Source organism: Phyllostomus discolor, chromosome 5 (genome assembly GCF_004126475.2).
Source record: "Phyllostomus discolor isolate MPI-MPIP mPhyDis1 chromosome 5, mPhyDis1.pri.v3, whole genome shotgun sequence".
Classification (NCBI taxonomy): domain Eukaryota; kingdom Metazoa; phylum Chordata; class Mammalia; order Chiroptera; family Phyllostomidae; genus Phyllostomus; species Phyllostomus discolor.
In genome coordinates this window covers 2,785,823-2,805,091 of record NC_040907.2, presented here as the reverse complement: position 1 = coordinate 2,805,091, position 19,269 = coordinate 2,785,823, and the positions used below count along the sequence as shown (strand labels likewise).

The 19,269-nt window shown below is 66.8% G+C and overlaps 1 protein-coding gene across 4 annotated transcripts in view; it reads right to left on the bottom strand.

The window, feature by feature from the left end:
* The window catches only part of KCNAB2 (potassium voltage-gated channel subfamily A regulatory beta subunit 2), a 62,609-nt gene that overhangs the window by 29,854 nt on the left and 13,486 nt on the right, over positions 1-19,269 (bottom strand). The window contains exons 1-3 of one of the 4 annotated variants that reach the window (XM_036025246.1): positions 12,298-12,422; positions 7,542-7,669; positions 6,489-6,530 (exon numbers count right to left, since the gene is read on the bottom strand). The exons of 1 other annotated variant lie outside the window; for it this stretch is intronic. In XM_036025246.1, the coding sequence (XP_035881139.1) occupies positions 6,489-6,530; positions 7,542-7,618 (119 nt within the window). In that variant the 5' untranslated portion in view covers positions 7,619-7,669; positions 12,298-12,422. Of the gene's footprint in view, positions 1-6,488; positions 6,531-7,541; positions 7,670-12,297; positions 12,423-19,269 lie in introns of those variants that run through there. 2 more of the 4 variants (XM_028511553.2, XM_036025247.1) reach the window with 2 other exon arrangements.

Below are 19,269 nucleotides of genomic sequence, written 5' to 3'. Positions count from 1 at the left end.
GACTTGGGGACACGCCGCAGTGCCAGCAGCGAGAGTTCCTGGGCTCCAGGAACTCCTGTGATCACCCAGGATGTCCCAGTCCCCGAATTCCTGCACAGGGAGACCGAGTGGGTGCCTTAAGGGAGAATGGCAGGGGGATGGATTCAGTAGGGAAATCTCAAAGCTTAGACGTGAAGAGCCACGGCCACACGGTCGCCCGGAACGACGGTGACGCCCCCTCAGAAGCTACAGACAGCAGGAAGCCGGGCCCGTGCGTGAGAGCCCACCAGTCACACGGGAGCTCACACACGCAGCCTTCGAGGGCCGGGCGTCTCCACGTGACGCCACGCGGTGAGTCCCGAGCCCGCGGCTCAGGCGACGGAAGGAGCATGCGTGTGTGGAACGTGAACTCTGGTGAGAGCTCGCGGACGCAGCGAGGGAGCCGGCGCAGGGCTGGCTGCAGCCGCGGGGGCGCTTCCGGAAAACTGGGGCCCACGCCAGGCCCAGATCAATAGCCATTAGCTCTCAAGACAGTGCCCACGAGAAAGCACCCAGGTCTGGTCTGGCTCCGGAAACCCGGCCAAGGCCCCAGGGCTGGGACGACAAGGGGCTACGTGCCCGGGTTCCGGACAGGGCGGCGCCGCCGTCCCCCATCTGCGAGGTGTGAGACGGGACCCCAGCTGTGGGGGCGCAGGGCGTAGGGACTGGCAGCAGGACAGGCCTCTCGTGAGAGCGCATGTGGACTCGGGTGTAGGCGATGCAAGGCGGCTGTGCGGGTGCCGATGTCACCAGAAAACGTCTGCCAGGAGGCAGTGCGGACGAGAGTGACGGCCCCGTCCTGCAGAGAACACACGTGTGCCCGAGGTGCTGGGTGCGGGCGGGGTGTGGCCAGGGCTTGGCCCACAGGAGGCAAGCCCAAGGCCCTCGGCCCTCCGCCTGGTTTTATCCGGCCCGGCACCTTGTAATTCTACCCGGCAGCAGCACCGAGCTCACGCTGAACCGTCAAGGAGTAGCCACATCTATACAGTCCTGAAGTTACATTCGGCCCTTTGAAGGCAACCGCGAGGCTGCTGTGGCCCCCGGTGAAAACGGGTTTGACACCCCGTGCCTTAGAGTGTCTCCCTGCTCGCCGCCCTTCCTGACCACAGCCCTGGGAGCGGCCTTCACGGAGGGAACCCAGAGCCTCTTGCTGAGAGTGTCCCCTCGTGCCGCCCCGGGCCAGGGGCTGCTGGGAGAGGTGGGGTGTGGGCGAACGTGGCAGCCCCTGGGCAAAGGGGGGAAGGCGAGGGCCTGGTGCCCACAGGGGTCTGTGGCCAGGGGGCCATGCACAGCTTGGGAGGAGCTGGGGAAGCTGGGAAATGTTTCCCCTTATAAGGCCCTCGAGGCGGGCATGACCCCACAGAGGGGCCCGCTGGTCCCCAGTGCCGCAGGTTTGGGGAGAGCAGAGCCAGGCTCCCCACCCTTCTGCATGCTGGGGCTCGCTCCGCTCCCCTCTGAAGGCAACCGGAGCAGGGTCAGGTCCTGGGACAAAGGGGACCCGGGAAGACACGCCCCGAGGAGGGAGGGCAAGCCCATCCTGAGGGGGGGCTGCAGAGATCTCCAGCCTCGCCCCCCCCGTCACCACCCTGTCCCCACCTCAAGAACAACCAGCCCCCCCTCAATAGCCACGGCTAAGGGCGGCAGCGCCTACAGCTCCTTCCCGAGCTGGGGCCGCTCTGCCTTCTGCAAACCTGCCCTTGTGGAGGGCCAGGGAGCCCGGGGGGAGCTCACGGAAATGACCCCCGGGACACGGAGAGAGGAGAGGAAGGAAGACGTGAGCCTCACGAAGTCCGGGGAGGCAAGACCACCCTCCTCTGGGATTTCTGAGCTGAGGGCTGTGTACCAGAAGCCCCCAAAGCATCAGGTTTGGGGTCCCGAGCCGTCTCTTTAAGCAGCGACATTCACGCCAGCCACGGCTCCCGAGAGCGGGAATGCAGAGGGAAGCGTCCCCGTCCCGCTGGGGCGCACAGCTCTGCCAAGTGAGGTGCCGCCTCGCCCCGGGGCAGTCAGCAAGCCAGGCCCCGCCGGGCAGCCGCAGCTCAGCCCCCTGCGTCCGCCCAGCCCCCAAACGTGCTGTTGCCATTCCCCGGAAAACGGACGATGCCGAGTCTCAGTGGGGAGCCCCACAGGCCGGGAGCTGGACACCGGGTCTCCCTGGACGGGAGGACAGAGGGCGGCGCCCTCAGGGCTGGGAGCAAGCAGGCACCTGCAGGTGCGTCCCCACCCCTGCTGCCACCCCCAGTGCTCCTCACCCAGTGACCCAGGGCCGACTCTTTCTGAGGTTTTCTACTTTAAAACAATGGAGAGGGTCTAATTTCCCACCAGCCCGGTGCACCCCGAGGACCACCCCTCCCCTACTCTGTCCCCCGACACCGGTCCCCCGGCTGCACCCCCCAGGAGGCGCTGCCGCTGACTCCAGGCTCTGACGGCCGCTCACCTGCCTTCCTGGCGTCTGCCTGTGGCAAAGGACACAGCCCAGCTTCTCGGAGGAGCTGGGGCGGCAGCCCTCTCATTAGGGAGTGTCGCTGCAGAGGCGGGCGGTGAGTGAGAAGCGGCCCCCAGGGGTCGGGCTTGGAGGCAGCAAGTCCATTAGTCCTATTAGGGCGCTCTCCACTCGGCCGAACGGGCTGAATAATTCAGGAGCGCCGCTTCCCCTAAAAGCTCAGGGAGGTGCAGACGCGCAGCACGCTGGCCGGGCCGGCTCGGGCTTCGGGCTTCGGGGCCTCGGCCCGGGTCCTGCCGTCCCTTCCTACCCACCTGCCGTCTCCACGGCAACCGAGGGCCAGCGGGGGACAGGACCCTGAACCGTGGGTGCAAAGGGGCTGCCCGGGCTTTCTGTTAGTTGAGGACGGGGCCCAGGTGGGCAGCCCTGTCCCCACCACATTCCCAGCGGTGTCTGTGGCAGGGGAGCCGGGGTCCCCGTGGCGTGTGACCGCCACCCGCGTGGAAGGGGCTGAGGTCTGAGGAGACCCCCCTCAGCACACGTGCAGACGCCCCGCCTCCCTTGCACTGGGATGCGCCCCGGTTGGCACTCAGCACCTATACACGGCCAGAAGTTTCTGGAAGCTTGTTATTGGACACTGCTCGGCCACTCCAACAGGGAGGGGTGCAGGGACCCCTCTTCACGGCACACAGCCTGTCCTGGAGTTTTGGGGGCAGATGCTTTGAGGCTGAGCTCTGGGGTGAGGCTATGCTGACCTCCCGTCCCAGGGTCATGACCCTAGAGGCACCTTGGGTCACCCCAGGATGCCAAAAAGTCTCAGCATGACATCACTTTTCCAGCTAAAAGGGTGGCCAGCGCCTCTGTGTGGGATTTCGGACAGAGGCTGAGCTCTTTCCCCCACGACACACCAGCAGACAGGATGGCTCCGGCCGGGGGACAAGGCACACGGCATGCACATGTGTGGCCAGGAGGGGACCCCCACGGAGGGGACCGGCAGCGCTGCTGCCCAGAAAGGCCCAGCTGGGGAAACGGTGGCTTTTCTCGAAGGCCTGAGCCCGCTGCGTCTGTCAGACATGGTGGCTTGAGGTGGCCCCGGGCCTCGCCGTTGGCCAGCGGCCATCAGCCCGACGCGCTCTGAGGGCCGACCCTCCCCTTGCTCGGGCTGGTGCTCCTCTCTGCCCACGCAGCGTGGCTGCTTCACGGGCCTGTGGGCGTGGCTCCGGACGCCCCGTTCCTGCGCCCTGCCCCTCGCGGCTCTTCCTGGGGCTCCTTCGGTCCGGCCGTCCTCCACCTCTGCTGGCCGCCCACACCCAGCCTCTCCCTGCTGCCCGCTTCCTTCCTGCGGCAGGGCCCGGTCCCCGCCCTGCCCTGCCCTGCTCAGCCGCTGCCCACGGCTCCCCAGTGCGCCCTGGGGCAGCTCGAGCTGCGAAGCTGGGCACTCGAGGCCCCGCCCCCCACCAGACTCCCGTCCGCCTGCCCCTGTAGGCTGGCTGCTCGTCATTCTCTGTGCCGGCCCCGGTGGCACGTCTGCGAAGCCACGGTTTCCTGTTCTCTCGCACCTCTCTGAGCTGTGGCTCAGGTGTCGCGTCTGCTAGAATGTTCTTCGTGGTTTCCGCACTGAATCCGGTCCAGACTGCAAGGTCCAGCTCGAAGCCCCGTGATGCCGCTCAGCGAAGCCCCCCTGACTCTCGGTGGGCTGCGACCCCTTCCTTCTCGGGACCTCCCGCAGCTCCTTCAACTTCTTCCAGGGGCATTTTGCGCTCTGGGTACCGCCGGGGTATGTGGGCTCTGGGGCAGGTGGCATCACTGTGGCCGATCCCCTGTCCCTCTCTGTACCGTGGGACTGGTTCCTCCCATGGACGGGGAGGGGAGGGGTATCTTTCCTGCCCTCTGACATGGGGCTGGGTCGTGAGGTTTGCTTTGGCCAGAAGGACGAGCAGAAGTGACAGTGTGTGGGTTCCAGCCTTGGCCTTCAGAGACAGGACAGGTGTCTGCTTGTGCTCTGGCTTTTCTGCCACGAGGATGGTCCTGGGACGTCCCCCCGTTAGGAAGGGTGGGAGGATGAGCAGCTGGACCGAACCCGCAGCTCAGAGCCGAGTCCACCCTGGACGGACTGACCCTGGTCCTGCCACCGACATACACGTGAGAAATGAACGCCTCTTGCCGCACAGCAGGGAGTGCTGGGGCTGTTTGTCACGCGGCATTCTGTGTAACAGCTGATGGATACGAGGGTGTGGGCGGGGCATGCCTGAACACCTTCGCCCTGGCCTAGAGAGGCGCTCCCGTGCCGACTGACTTAAATAGCCACCGACAGCCTTGCCGGGGCCTGGGTGACGAGGAGGCGCCACTGGGAGTGGCACCCAGTGTGCTGGACAAAGATCCCACCCCCACAGAGGGCTTCCTCAGAGGCCCCACAAAAGACACCCGAGTGTCCGTGTGAAGAAACCACGGAATCTGATCCAAAGGCAGGGGGGCCAGCGCCCGCGGGATCGCCATGGAGCTGAGAGGTGGGGAGGGAGGCGGGGACTCAGGTCTCCAGCAGGGCTCGCCCTTGGGCCAGGAGGACCTGGTGGGGGGCAGGCTGTGCACCCGGGGGCCCCTGCAGAGGGTGGGCCGGACATTGGGTCTGTGGTGTTGGACGGGTCAGTGGGCAGCGCAACTCTCTCCTGTTTCACCCTGACAGCTCCTCCCCGGGGGCGGGCCCTCTCGGCTGGCCGTCTGACTGCAGGACCTTCCTGCCCGCCTGTCTCCCCGACTCCTTTCCGGCCGGGGAGCCGGGGGGAGGTCTGAGAATGCCGCGAGAGGGCACGTTTGGACTCACGGGCTGACCCTGCCATGACGAGTGCCTGGAGCCCGCTCTGACGGGTCAGCCCGGCACGCAGATGCCACAGTGAACGTTTCGTCCTGTAAACGCACGCGCGGACCCACGTGTGGACCTAACAGTTCCGGGCAAAACCACGCCCGGCCGACATCCGAGCAGAGCTCCAGGCTCGGGCCGCTCTCCGGAGCTCTCTGCAGGGAGGGAGGGCGCACATGGGAACAGCAGCGGCGGCAGAACGAGCCCAGGGACCCAGGCGTCGGGGTCACGGCCCGAGGTGTCGGGGCTGCGGGAAGGGAAGAGCCACACGGGACCCAGCCGCCCTGCACCCGCTGCCCCAGCTTCCTGGTGCGTCCTCGCAGGAGCCGCCCCACGGTCCCGCCATGGTGGGTGTGCGCAACGCCGATGCCTCCCAGGACCGAACGCCCGAACGCACCACAGACCCCAGGGCCCCGTCGCCAGGGGCCACACGAGCCGAGTCCCCACACAGTCAGTCCCAGGGGCGGCGGAGCTGACCCGAGGTCCGGTACCCTGGCGTGTTCCCGACAGGAAAAAATGCCAAAGGAAGTATCTAGAGTCGAGAGACTTCCCGGGAAGCACGTGCCCTCCGGGGGCACCGTCCCTGCTGTGCGGGCGGGGGAGGAGGCTGCCCACAGCCGGAGAAGGCCCTGCAGCCTGGCCTGCCTGGCCCCTTGGCACCACGCCCCTGGGGGACTCCTCCTCTTGCTCTGGGAACACTGCGGAGCTGCTTCACCAACAGGGACGTGCATCGGGAGGCCGTGGGGAGCCCGTCCCTCCCTGAGCCGGGTCCTGGGGGTAGGGGCTGGCCTTGGACGACTCCCAGGCGGCAACTCAGCCTAACCCCAAGGGAAAGGGGGTCTTTTACTCTGAGCACCGAGGAAGCGCAAACCGCGATGGGATAGTGAGGCTTTACCGTGGAGCCCGAGAGAGCTAGGCAGGTATCACAAGTCCCCTCACTCAAATCCAAGCAAATTCCAATCGATCATCACACCGAACCCCGCTTCATGCCTTCCATCAATCAGGACAGTGCCAATGCCAGGGGAGTAGGCTCCGCGAGAGAACAGAGCCGGGCCTCGTCGGGGCGCTTTACCTCCGAGAAGCCACCGGTGCACGGGCCTGGGCGCACGGCCCTCCCGCCCGCTCCCCTGCCCTCAGCTTGCGGGTCTGCGGAAACGGAGGGCTCGTTACCTGTAAAACTGGAGCTGTCTTTTGGGGCTCCCATACCGAGTACTGCGGGCAGCAATGGGGGAGAGAGGAGGGAGAGAAGAGAGTCCACAATTGGCATTAACCACAGGGAGGTGCCCGCCCGGATGCATCCGCCACGCGCGCGGCTCCGGCCCCACCCCGCTCTGCTCCGCGTTCCACTCAGCGCGGGGCCCGCAGGAAGGCGCGCCGGGCTCCAAGCGCTCGGCGGCAGCGCCACCCAGTGGCGCGCGGGCGCAGAGGCCGTTCTGCCGGGACGGTGGGGTCCCTCCGCGCCCGCCGCGCTGCGCTGCAGAGCGAGCGGGACGTGAGAAAGGAGGTGAACCCTGGGGGCCGTCTTGGATTTGAAGGAAATATGCGCCCGAACAACAGTGGAAAACCCTCGAACCAAGAACCACCCGCCTCGCCGGCAAGTCTGCACGTGACTGTGGTTTTTTTTTCAGGGTCTGGAGGAAAGAGGGACGCCCCTTTTCCCGGCGGTTTCCAGGGGCACCCTCTGTGGCTGGGGCCCTGACCGTTATCTGGGAAGGTCCCTCCCGTTGCTCTGGGACTGACTGGCCCCCCCAGGATTGCACCTGGGCGCCAGGGTTTGGGGACCGACCATGTTCTGGGTTCTGTGCTCGGGCGATGCCTTCTGCCACCCTCCCTGGGGTTCCTTCCGCCTGGGACGGAGTCGCGCGGGAACACCCGGAGCCGGATTTGGAAGTGGCTCCTCAAGGGTGCCCGCCCCCGCCCTCCCCAGCACCCCGACGTGTCAGATGAGAGGAACAGGGGCCAGGAAGGGCCTGTCTCCTCCAGTGGAACATTCCAGGAGTGGGGGCGGGCCCAGGCAGGGGACTAATCCCGGCTGCACCCCACCTGGGGAATCTTGGGTCTTTCCTCCCCCCTTCGGCCTTAGGAGCTCCTGCTCCTTCCCCTGGAGAAGACGCCGCCCTCCACACCTCTCGGCCCGTGGGCCCCACGCGGGCCTTCCCTCTGCGTCAGGGGGACCCCTCCTGGAGTCGGGGCTGACCCTGGGGGCCCGGGGTCGGGGGTCACCTGTAGATCATGCCGGGGGAGCCGGTCTGCCGCAGGGAGAGCCGAGCCGGGGAGCCCGTGGTCGATTCCGGATACATGGAGCCGGCCTCGCTTGCCTGGACCCACGCTCTTCTTCACGAGGGCAGGTGCTGGGGGGAAAGCAGAGGAGGGGGGGCTGGTTACAGAAGACCAGTCGGGTCTGGCTGGGGGGCTCTGCGAGGGTGCGGGCCCAACGCAGGGGTCTCTGCATGTCACCCGTCAGACAGACAGACAGACTCACGGGGCCTTGGACGAGGCCGATGCCGGGGTCCAGTGAGCGTGAGCGTTTGCACCCCATCTCTCCACTCTCCCGCCCCGCCCCTCCTGGGGGGGCCTCCCCCTTCCCCCCTCTCCAGCTGCTGGGCTGAGGCTCTGGGCACAGGTTTCTGTCACCCACAGTGAAGGAACAGCGGTCCCCGGGGAGTCTGTGGACCCGGAACTGGGGACTCTCTGCCCCACGCCAGGACAACCGTCCCCCAGGCCCATCCTCGCTGCCTCACGTCCCCTGACCCCTGCTCCAGCCCCCTGGCGCCACCGCTTAGTGTTAAGGAGACAGCTTCTCACACGCCCTGTGCCACCCCCGTGGCTCCGCTGAGCGCCAGACCCAGTGACTTGCTCCTAACAGCAACACGTGGCGCAGGTGAGGGGACGCCACTTCTGTAATCAGGCGACGTGGATCGTGCCTCCCGTCTTGCTCCTGGATTCCCTCCTGACTCGCTGGCTCTGACTGGGCGGGCTGCTGGGCCGGAGAAGGCCGTGCGGCGAGGGCCCGAGGGCGGCCTCAGTCCCATGCGTTTCCCGCCTCCCTCTCCTCTCTCTGCCCCCTGCCCCTCTCCCCTCCCTCCCTCCTCTCTCGCCCACGGCCACTTGGGAAGGATCCAGCACATCCAGAAGAGAGAAGAAAGTGAACAAGTGGCTTAAACCAAGATCCTGCGAAGAGAGGTCAGACCTGACCTCCAGCCTGTGAATCCGGGATGGAGACATGGAATCACAGAAGATGGTTTCTGAGCGGGCCTGGCCCGGCCGTCCAGGGGTTCTGGGTGACTGAGCTGCCATCTGATTGGCGTGGAGGGAGGCCAGGAGGGTACGGGAGGTTGGACGGTCGGCCCCCATTCCTCCCTTCTTCCGGCGTCCGTGTCCCTTGCTGCCTCCCCCCACCGAGTACACCCACAACGCACCAGCTCCGGCCCCGGCCATCGGGCACCAGCCCCGGGGCCTCTGCCATCGCCGTGGACACACATGCCCCAGGCCACCCCATGGGCCCAGACTGCACGTGCCACCTGGTCTGACGGGGGACGTGGAGCCACCGGATCCCCGAAGGCTCGCCGTGGCCGGCCACCAGTACCCTTCTGCCGGTGGGCGGGGCTTCAGCCCGGGCACTCTGGGGAGCACACCCTGGGTCGTCCTCGGTGCGTTAAATTACGACTCCCTCCCGTGGGCGGCGGGGTCCACTTCCGGTGCCCAGAAAACAAGGCCATGCTTGTCTCCCTCTGCAGATTCTGGAGCTCAGGGGAGCCCCGGTAGCTGGACCCTTCCCTGAGTGGGAGGTGGCGGGGGAGAAAGTTAGCGCGCTGTGTGCCGGAGGGGTGTCGGTTCCTACAGCAGAACCTTGCCGGAGCCTGCCACACACATTGCTGTCTTCTTCTCGGGCTGGGCCGGGCCCACCTCCGTCCTCCGGGTGGCCTGGGACGACCCATCCCGGGTCGGGGAGGGTGGCGGAAACTCTGTGGGTCCTCAGGCTTCGCCGCACCGTCCGCTTTTCCCTCGCTGCCTCTCCGCTCCGCGCTCAGACGGCCGCTGGTCCTCCACACTTCCCCAGAAAAGGGCTAATCTCTCGTGGACCCAACAGGTGCGACTCCAGGTCATGGGGTGGGGGCAGGGTGGAGCCTGTGCTTCTTAGGTCCCCTGTGGCCACATCCGAAGTCTGGATTATTCTGGAAGTGTGAAGGTTCCGGAAGGCTTGTCCCTCGATAGCTGAGGTCGTAAGCATGACAACACTGTACAAGGTATCCACTGCCACGCGACAAGCAGCTCACCACAGCACACCTGTGTCCCATGGCACGCCTGTGTCACGTGGCGGTTTTGCAGTCAGGAACTGTGGACAGATGGGGTGGTGGTCTGACTCAGGTCCGTCTCGAGGCTGAGCGGGAGGCCAGCTGGGGCTGCAGTCCCACCTGAGGCTGGCTGGAGCAGGGGGCTCCTCTTCTCACACGCCTCGTGCACGTGGCTGTGGGCATCCGGCCTCCGGTCCCCGTCACCTGGGTATTCCCCCGGAGGGAAGACTCGAGAGAGACCAGCCGTGATGTCTGTCGTGACTGGGGCTCAGAGGTGTGTCCTACTGGTCGCAAAGACCAACCCAAGTGTGACGAGGGCGGGTGCGAGGCCCTGGCTACCGTGGAGGTGACCGCACAATGAGGGACTGTCCCCCACGGCGACTCCCTCCCCACGTGCCCCGAGACCCCGGGGATGTCGGCTCTGGTTCACCCCAGGTGCGCCCCAGGGCCCAGGGGGCGCCGGCCACGTGGCAGCTGCTCAGTGAACGCTGGCGGAGGGAGGCAGGCAGACGGGGCGGGCTCACGCCGCCGCCGGGGCGCGGCGGACATCACCGGTCTTCCCGGAGGCCGAGGGGCTCGGGGACGTTCCTTTGCACGTTGCCCTCGAGCGTGGCTGTGACTTTTCCACAGGATAAACCCCCACCTCTACGGGGGCTGCAGCGAGCACAGACCGCTGCAGTGACTGTGTGCCTCAGCGAGACAGGAAGAGGTGTAACCGCTCGAAACCACACGGAGCCGGAAGGGCGCTTGCATTGCATAATACCCCCTCCTCCCCGCCCCCTCTGCCCCCCAGGAGCCTGGCGCCAGACCTCCTTCTGTCGCTGAGCAAGGCCGGGGTGAAGACCGAGTGCCCCTGGTGAGGGCGGCTGCCGAATTCGCGTGCACGTGGGGCGCTGATCCAGGGGAGAAGCCGAGAGGCCCCGCTCCTGGGAGGGGCCTGGAGACCCACAACTCCATGCCCAAACGGCGCCCCCAGGCCCTGCTCAGAGTCAGGTGGCGGGAGGAGGGGGGACGGGGTCACGGCCAGGTGCCCTGCTCTTTGCCACAATGAATGAGACCTGTCTCTCCTCGAGTCCCAGAGGCCTGGGCGGCACGGCGACCCACCGACCTGCCGCTACGCAGCACGGATCTCACGTGGCCAGATTCAAGCACGAGCATCCGGGCCATGGAGCCCCGCCAAGAGTTTCTTTGAAGGGTCACAGACCAAACAGCCCGGGTTTCCCAGGGTGACGTTCGAATGCCTGCCCCGAGCACGCACAAGGGGGCCCGGCACGGTGCCCTGGACCGCGGCAGGGGGAGGCCCTGTCCACACCTCCCTGACGCCGCGGCTCAGGGAAAAGGTTACCGCCGAGAAGTGCCAGCTTTCCCAAAGTGACGCTGGAACCCCCTTGCACAGCCCACCCAGACTCACCCCGCCTCCTGCCCCCGCTGGCTGGGGCGGGGGGCGGGGGGAGCTCCCACTGCAGCAGGGCCCGCACAGCGATGGCTGGGGGTCCTTGGGGGCTCTGCCAGGGGTGGGTGGCCCCGGCCCCAAGTCTTGGGAGCAGCCGCCCTCCCTCCCTGAGAGGGGACAGAGGCTCTGACCACGGGGTGGCCCCCCAGCCCCCAATCCGGCGAGCGCAGGTGGAAGGGTGCTGAGCGGGGCTCTCCCCCTGCTCCAGACAGAGGGAGCTCAGGGCCTCACCCACCTCGTGAGCTGCAGCTGGTCTGGGGGAACCTCAGGAGCGGCCCCCTGTGCTGGGCACCCCTGTAACCCAGTGCCCAGGCCACGGCCCCCTTAGTCATTCATTCAGCAACAGGCCCAGCTGCCCTTCCGCCCTGCCGGCCTCCCGCTGCGACCACGCCCTGGGTCCAGAAGCGCAGGAGAGCCAGGTTGATGGGGGGGAGGAGCCTCTCCTGGGGAGCACCCCAGCACCCTGCTTTGCTGGGCAGGGCGGGGGCCCCTTGGGCACCAGGGAGCTCCCTGCGCAGCCCTGCCCCCTCCTCCCCTGGAGAGTGATGATGGGGTGCCCGCACCGTGGTGCTGGGGCTCCAGGCCACCCTTCCCGGACAGGACTGCAGGTGGGGAAGGGCTTCTGGGGTCCTCCAGCGGCCTTGCCCTCAGCCCTGAAGAGGGGGGACCCCTTCATTTTGTTTTTAAGACTGGAACCCTCACTTCCTCCACGGGGAAACCACGTTTCACCCAGAGGTGGCAGGGGCTCCCGGGAACCAGCAGACGGGCGGGAAGCCCTGGTAGCTTGCAGGGGCTGCTCCGGCAGCTGGCGCCGCCTCCCGCCCCACGGTGGGGACAGAGGTGGCCCTGGGGTGCCCTTGATCTCCAGGCACCTCGTTGCTCCAGGGATGAAAGCAGCTCTGGTGGCAGACCTATGTCACGGTCAGACAGCTCCGCTGGCTGCCAGCTGGCGCCCTCCCCGCCACTGGGCCGTCACTGGGTCGTGGCGTGCCCTCGCACGGGGGCGCCCGCAGCTGCTCTGCCGACAGGTGACCACGCAGGCTCTGCCCGGCCCCCCAGGGCGTCTGCAGGGGCCCCTTGCACCCCGGCTGCGGCCAGTCCTCCAGGGGGTGTGGAGTCTAGGGGGCTGCTGGCCCGACGCACCCTGGACTACAGGGGAGCACTCAAGGCCCACTCTGCATGCACCCCAAACCCGTCTTGGGAAGCAGGGTCCCCGGAACCCCCCTGGTACCTGCTCCTGGGTCGGAAGGGCGGGAGGCAAGGCCATTTTGGTGGAAGGCGAGCAGACACGGGTCCGTGGGGCCAACCAGGAAGTCGGTGGCAGGAGGCGCCACAGAGTGAAGGACGCGGGCAAGCCCGGGCCCCGGGGAGCCGGGGTGTGGCCTCCAGTCCCGGGCTCAGTGGGGGGGAGGGCCCACGCCCAGCCTTCCTTTTACAGCCACCACGAGGGCAGGAGGCTGCGCCCTTTCCTCAGGCAGGGAGGGGGCGGGACAGCTGGCTGCCAGCCTGCCCTGGGATGTCTGAGCTCCTGTTGACTGGTGCCAGAGCTGTCCCCACGGCCCTGGGGGGGGGGGGGCACCGCTGCTCCCCCCTCTTCCGATGACAGCGCTGGGGGTCAGAGAGGCCAGGCTGGGCTTCGAACCCGCTGGGACTGGCTGACTCCCCAGCTGTGCTCGGAGCTGGGCCCTGCTCAGAGGCCCCCAACTGGGCGGGGAGCTGGCGGGGAGGGCTCGGTCCCACCTGCATCCCACCCCTGGGCCCAACGCTGCGCCGGGACCCCGAGGGCACAAGCAGACCATGTGGGGGTGGGGCAGCAGGGGGGACCGGGGAGGGGGTGCCCCCGCTGTGGGTCTGTAGCCTCTCCCTGCTCTGCCTTCCCTTCCTGAGGGCCCCCCCGGGGGAGAGCGAGGCAAAGGGAGGACTAGGAAGGAACAGCCCCCCGTCCCCCCCAACCCCCACCGGCGAGGAGGCTCTGCAGCCTTGGTGGGTCGTCAGCCAGCTCAGCGCCTACGCATCGCTCAGTCCGTCGGTGGGTGCCACTGGGGGTCTCCGATGGGGCCACGGTGGCGGGGGGTAGAGGAAAGGGAAGGGGGACGTGAACAGTTCGGTGCGCTCAGGGAGTGCTCGTGACTGACGGAGGACGGCACAGGTGTCGAGAGAAGCTCAGGGGAGAGGCCAGAGGAGGAGAGAGGGGAGGGCGGAGGGCAGACGGGAAAGGGGAAGAACAGAGTCCCCGAGGGAGAGTGGGGGACCCGTGTGGCTGACTGACCCCTCGGGCCTTGCCCTCTCCGCCTCTGACCCTCACGGGCCAGAGCGCTTCTGCGGACAGACAGGCAGGGCCCAGGCCTCCTCGGGTCTCCCCACGGCCGCACAGCCCAGCGGCCCTGAGTGGACAAAACCCGTGGGCCTGGCCCCGGGCCGGGGCTCTTCCCTCCATCTGCACAGTAACCTCCCCCAGGGGGTCCCCTGGGCCTGACTCGGGACAGGCGCCCCCTCCTGCCGCCGGCACAGCTCTTCTCTGCGACTCCCCCGTGTGTCCTCCGATGTGGAGTGAATTCCCGCCCTCACGGGTCTCGGAGCAGCAGGCGACAGTCGGGCGGCTCAGACCGAGGCCCACGCCCTCGCTGGCTGCCTGCCGCGTGGCCACGTGCACCCGCCCTCAAACCATGGCTTCATTCCTGGCCCCTACGTGTAGTTCGAGTTCCCTTGGGGGCCCGCCGACTCTTTTTTAGGGTCTCTGTACCCCGGGCCAGGAGCGCAGGCGACCGTCGAAGGCTGGGTGGCCAAGCTAGAAATATCTCACTTGGTCCCCAAGACGTGCGCCTTGCGCACTGGGGGTGCCTGGGCCTCGGGCTCCCGCTGGGTGGAAACGTGGCAGGGAGCTGCCGCCTGGCCCAGCTGTGCCCACGCGCTGGCTCCCGAGGCGCCTGCCGGCCAGGGCGGCCTTGGCACAGCCGTCAGCAGAATCTGGGAAAGTTTCCTTTCCCTGACGGAGAGGCACAGACTCTTCTGGAATGTTCTGCCTCACAGAGGAGGCTGTCTACAGCAGCAGTGAGGCTGGGGGTGTCTCAGGTCGGATCAGGGGGTGGGGAGGGCAGCACCAGGCCTTGGGTGGGGTGACTGTGGTAGCAGGTAGAGGCCTCAGAGGGCTTCTAGATATTTCTACAACTTAAGCAGCAAGTACTGACGGAATCTGCCTTGCGGTGACTCCCGGTCCCTGGAGCCAGGACCCTGGGCTGTGTCTCCGGACTGGAGAGAAGACGGGGTTCACATGCCGGGGTGAGGAGCCAAGCCAGGCCCAGTGCCCAGACACCAGCCCCCTCCGTAAGATCCCCACCCAGGGGAGCGCTCAGCAGATCGCCCCGGGGACAACGGAAGCTGAGGGAAAGGCTCCTGTATTGGCGTGAAATCAGCTCGCTCCCTGGTGACTGCTCCCCGGCGGGCCCTCTGCCGCCCTCTGAGGACCACAGACCCTGCCTGGCCGCACAGCTGTCCGTGGTGCGCTCCAGGACATCTGGCATTGCCCACCCACGCCACGGAGGGTAAACGGCATCGCTGCTTTCGAAGCTTCCACGGAAGGTTTCCGACTCAATCACTAACAGCCGTACTTGGGCCGATGTCAAGCAGCAAGCTTCACGCAGCCGTCCCAGGGACTCCCACGGAGCCGCACAGGCGGCCGGGTGCCGGTGCCCACTGTGCTGACAAGGGCACCGGGCCGAGGCCAGCTGGCCAGCAGGCGTTGGGCAGGAATGTGATGCTCCAGGGTCCCACGCCAGTGCCTGGGCGCCCTCAGCACCCGCCCTCCGTCTGGCCTCTCTCCGGGCCAATCAGCACCCAGGGCGCAACTGCACCCCGGTGACGGTGATGCCCCGGAGCAGAGGAGCTGCACCAGCTGCTCTGCCCTCGAGCCTCGCCCACTCCCTCTCCGGTCCTCTGCAGGAGAGGCCTGCTGGGCCCTGCTCCGGGATGGCTCTGCCTCCGTCGCCACCACGCCTTGTGGAAGGCCGCCCTGGCTCCTGCGGAGACGGGGCCCCGGATGCCGCCGGACGGCCCCCTCTGCTTTGCACATGGCCCTCGGGGCTACTCGCCCGCCCCTCCTGCCCACACTCACTTCCTGGGTGCTCCTCAGACGTGACCCCCCCCCCCGGTGATTTTCACCCACGCGTGCCCCCCTGCAAAGGGCTCAGTGCTGAGCTCCAGAATGCTCTGGGTCTCCGGGAGCTTGTCCGCCCCCCGTCTGGCGCATCTCGGGTGGTTTAGTGACTCCCGAGCCCACCCTGGGATCATCGAGTGAGATCGCAGCCCGAGGTCGGGGATTGGACGGGCTAATCCGCCTTAATGGTGGCGCCAGAAGGCAGACCCGTCTCGGAGGCTGCACCATCTGTGGCGCTCTGCCCGCCCCGGCCCGGAGCCTCGCTACGGTGGGGGGTGGGCGAACGCAGGAGGCGCTGCACCGGCGCCGGGAGGGGCCCTGTGCCACCGCCTCCGGTCCCCGCCCCCCAGCTGTGTCCTGGGTGACGGGTCTCCCAGAGCCTTTGCACAAACGCAAACCTTCGAGGTTGAAAATCTCCCCCCTGCACCTTCGTTTGCTGGGAGACTCCTCCCCAGGGACATGCACATTTTCAGAGCATTCAGGACAGGCCACGTGAAAAGACCTCACGGAATCCAGGACTTGGCCCCGTGGACCACCAAGAGGACCGCCTTCTGCCAAGGCCCTGCCCGGGGCACCCCAGTGTGTGGCGGATGCACCGCACCACCCCGAGGCTTGATGTGGCTGCACTCTGACTCGTGGAAGCCGGGAGGGGGCGCTCGGATGACGTCGCAGGGAAAAGGAGGTCCCTCCCGGCCCTGCCCAGCCCTGTCCTGTGGGGTCCCCCCTGCTTCTCCCCCTCAGCTGTCTGGGGAGCAGAGCGGGGTGGGTGGCCCGCCGCCCCCGGGAGTCAGGGGGAGGCCCCCTGTGTTTTGACGGCTGCACTGTCCACAGGTGGCAGATAGGTGCCAGCCCACGGCTTCCTTTCGGAGCAGCTAACCACGGTGACTCCGCCACCCCTGCCCAAAGAGGTCCCCTGGGTAAGAGAAGCCTAATTACAGCAGACAACACCTCTAATCAGCAACAACACCTCTGAAGCCCCAGGTCAACGTCAGCATACGAAAGCCCCAAGGAACAAAAGATCCCACCCTCCGTTTGGAGGTGGGCGGGGTACTTCCCAGAATGCCCTTTGTGACAAAGACAGCTATGGCAGGGGACAGCACACCGGTGCAGGGAAGAGCCACAGTCACCCGTTAAGAGGCCACGTGGGCCAGGCAGTCTCGGTCACAACTCCCCAGCTCTGCTGTGTGACAGGAACAGAGATAATATGTGGGCGGAGGGGCGAGGCTGTGTGCTGATAAAACTTTATTTAAAAAGACAGGTGAGGGGCTGAACTTGGCCTTCGGGCCAGAGTTTGCAGGCCTCTGACCTATGCCATCAAAAACAAAGCGATGCCCTGGCTGGTGTGGCTCAGTGCATTGAGTGCCGACCTACGACCCAAGAGGTCTCCTATTCCCAGTCAGGGCACGTGCCTGGGTTGCAGGCCAGGTCCCCAGGTGGGGCCGCATGACAGGCAACCACACGTTGATGTTTCTCTCCCTCTCTTTCTCCCTCCCTCCCCTCTCTCTAAAAATAAATAAAATTTAAAAAACCCCACAAAAAAGTGACATCCACAGAAGTGAAGTCAGACAGATGTGACCATGTTCACAGCACTTGCAGAAGCTCTGTCCTCTCGTGGGACATTCTGTGTCAGGAAGGGGACCCCTCAGGTCACAGGTGACCCCCCTGCTGCCTGCTGGCCGAGCCCCTGGCTCACTGCCCGGCAGGGGGGTGCGGTGGGGGGGAGGGGAGAGGCGCCGGGGTGCTGTGCGCTCTGAGTCCTCATTGACCTGCTTCTCCCTCGCCAGTAATTCTGGCTGACCGCCGGGTCCCAGGCCTGATGTATGTTTCCAGGTAAACACGGAAAGCCCCACCCCCACCCCCCCACGCCGCTCTCTGTGATGCGGCTGGCGGGGGACAGCTGGCCGTGGACGAGGCCGCCACCTCTGAGGCCGGACTATTTCTGGTGACCGTGCCTCGTTTATTTTTTGACTTGAGCTGCTCACGCACACTGTATGTTCTGGTTCTCGCTACGGCAACGAAAGGGAACGAGCGCGGTGTTTCTAAACCCTGCGTGTGCCCCCCCCACGATCCGGGCAGACGGGCCACCTGCCCTCTCCGTCCGGGTTGCGAGCACAGTTCAGAGAGGCCGCGCCTCCACCGCCTGTGCGCGGCGACCGCCGGGTCCTGGGAGAAAGGCCGGATTCCAGCGGCTGGAGGCTCGGGACGTCCGCGTGTGCTCCCGGCGCCGTGCGTGGGCGGAGGAGGTGCAAGGCACGCGGCGGAATGCATCAGGTGCAAGCGCTGGGATTAGGGTTTTCAGGTGCGCTCGTTCACTTGCCCCGCCCCCAGCCGTGGGGGGGCGGTGCTAATGTTGGCCAACCAATGAGGGAGGCGGAGGAAACTGAGGCTCCTAGTGGTGAAGGCAGCCTGGCCGCGTCACCTGGTGCACCGCGGTCCCGGGAGTCCGGCCCTGAGCCGTAGCCCTTCGCTGCCCGCCTCCCCGCAGAGAAGGAGCCACGGCGGCCTCCTCCCACGACGGTGAGCCCATCTGCACTGTCCTAGCTCTCCGGGTGGCCGGGCAGACGGGCGGGGTCGCGGGGGCAGAAGCGCGCGCAGGGGTCTCAGCTGAAGGCTGTTCCATGGTCCAGGTGGGAGCCAGGGTGGCCTGGACCTGGGCGGAGACAGAGGCGACCCACGGCTGGTGGAGTCGGGAGGCCCCGACCAGAGTAGTCCGGCAGGTGGGTGTGGGGTGACCCCCAGGTTTCTGGAGAAGAGCTGCTGGTCCTGAGGCGGGGTGGCTGGGTGCAGCAGGGTGGGGGTGTCCGGGGCCAGGCTGCGGCCGCTGCTGCGTGCGTCTGGTCTGAGATGCCTGCCGGCCATCCAGGTGGGGAGCCCGCCATGTGCTCTTCTGGGCTCCTCCTCAGTCCCTGGCTGGAGCCGTCCCCCTTCTCCTGCAGGTGTGGTCCCTCCGCCTGGGACACTCTTCATGTCACTGGTCCAATGTCCCCTCTCCAGAGAGGCCGTCCGCCTAGGGAGAGCTCTCTTCAAAGTGTCCTGTCTGCCAGGTCAGCACCTGCCAATTCCTGCAGAGTGTCCGCTCCGGCCTGTGGCGACTGTTCACCGGGCTGTGCCCCTCACCAGACGGTGAGTCCCCCAGGGTGGCCGCTGGGGCTGTCTTGTCCCCTGTGGCCCAGGACAGGGGCACACCACTCCCGCTCTGGACAGGCCAGCTGTAAAAGACACAGCCCCCTGGCATGAGGCCCGGCAGGAGGAGCAGCCGGGCAGCGCAGCGAGGGAGCGAGGCCGTGCTCCCCAGGGGGGGCAGGTCCTTCCACAGCCGCAGTGGCATCTTCCTAGGCTTCACCCCGGGGTCTCGGCGTGCATCTCAACCCACCAGGCTCGGCCACGGCCGGGTTCCCCACCGGGCGCCACCTCGCCCGCCTGTGTGTCCCAGACCAGGACGGCTTCTGCGGCATGCCCGCCCCCTGCAGCTTTCTGGTTTCACCTTCGCTGCCCGAACGCCAGCCCACCCCGGACACCCTCCTTCCCGACATCACAGCCACAGCCCCAATCCCGCTGGGGCGTCTGTGGGGCCGACACCCCCTGCCTTCCCATCTCTTGCATTGACCCGCGCAGGGGTCGGTGGGGGGGGCTCCCCCACTCGCCCTCCTTGACGGGGACCGATGGGACGGCGGACAGCACGCCCCCCACCCCAGCACCCAGAAAACGAGCCCGGGGCTCATCCAGGACCCTCCTCCGAGGCAGGGGTTTTCAGGAACTGGGCGCCCGGGTCTCACTTCACTGGTCACCTCTGGGTTGTGACAGGTAGCTCAGGTTTGCCTTTCGTGCAGGGGCAGCGAGTTTCTTTTTAAAACAAGCTTAGAAAAACGTTTAACCGACTAAAAGGAAAAATGCAAGCTCAGAAGCAGGACTGGCCGTGTGGACATCTGACCTGAATCCTGGGGGGGGGGGGGGGGGGGGGGGCCCATCACGGGAGTGTGGGAACACCTGCCCGAGAGAGAGAGAGAGAGCACGAGAGCGGGAGAGCGCCCCGGGTAAACCGCAGGCCTC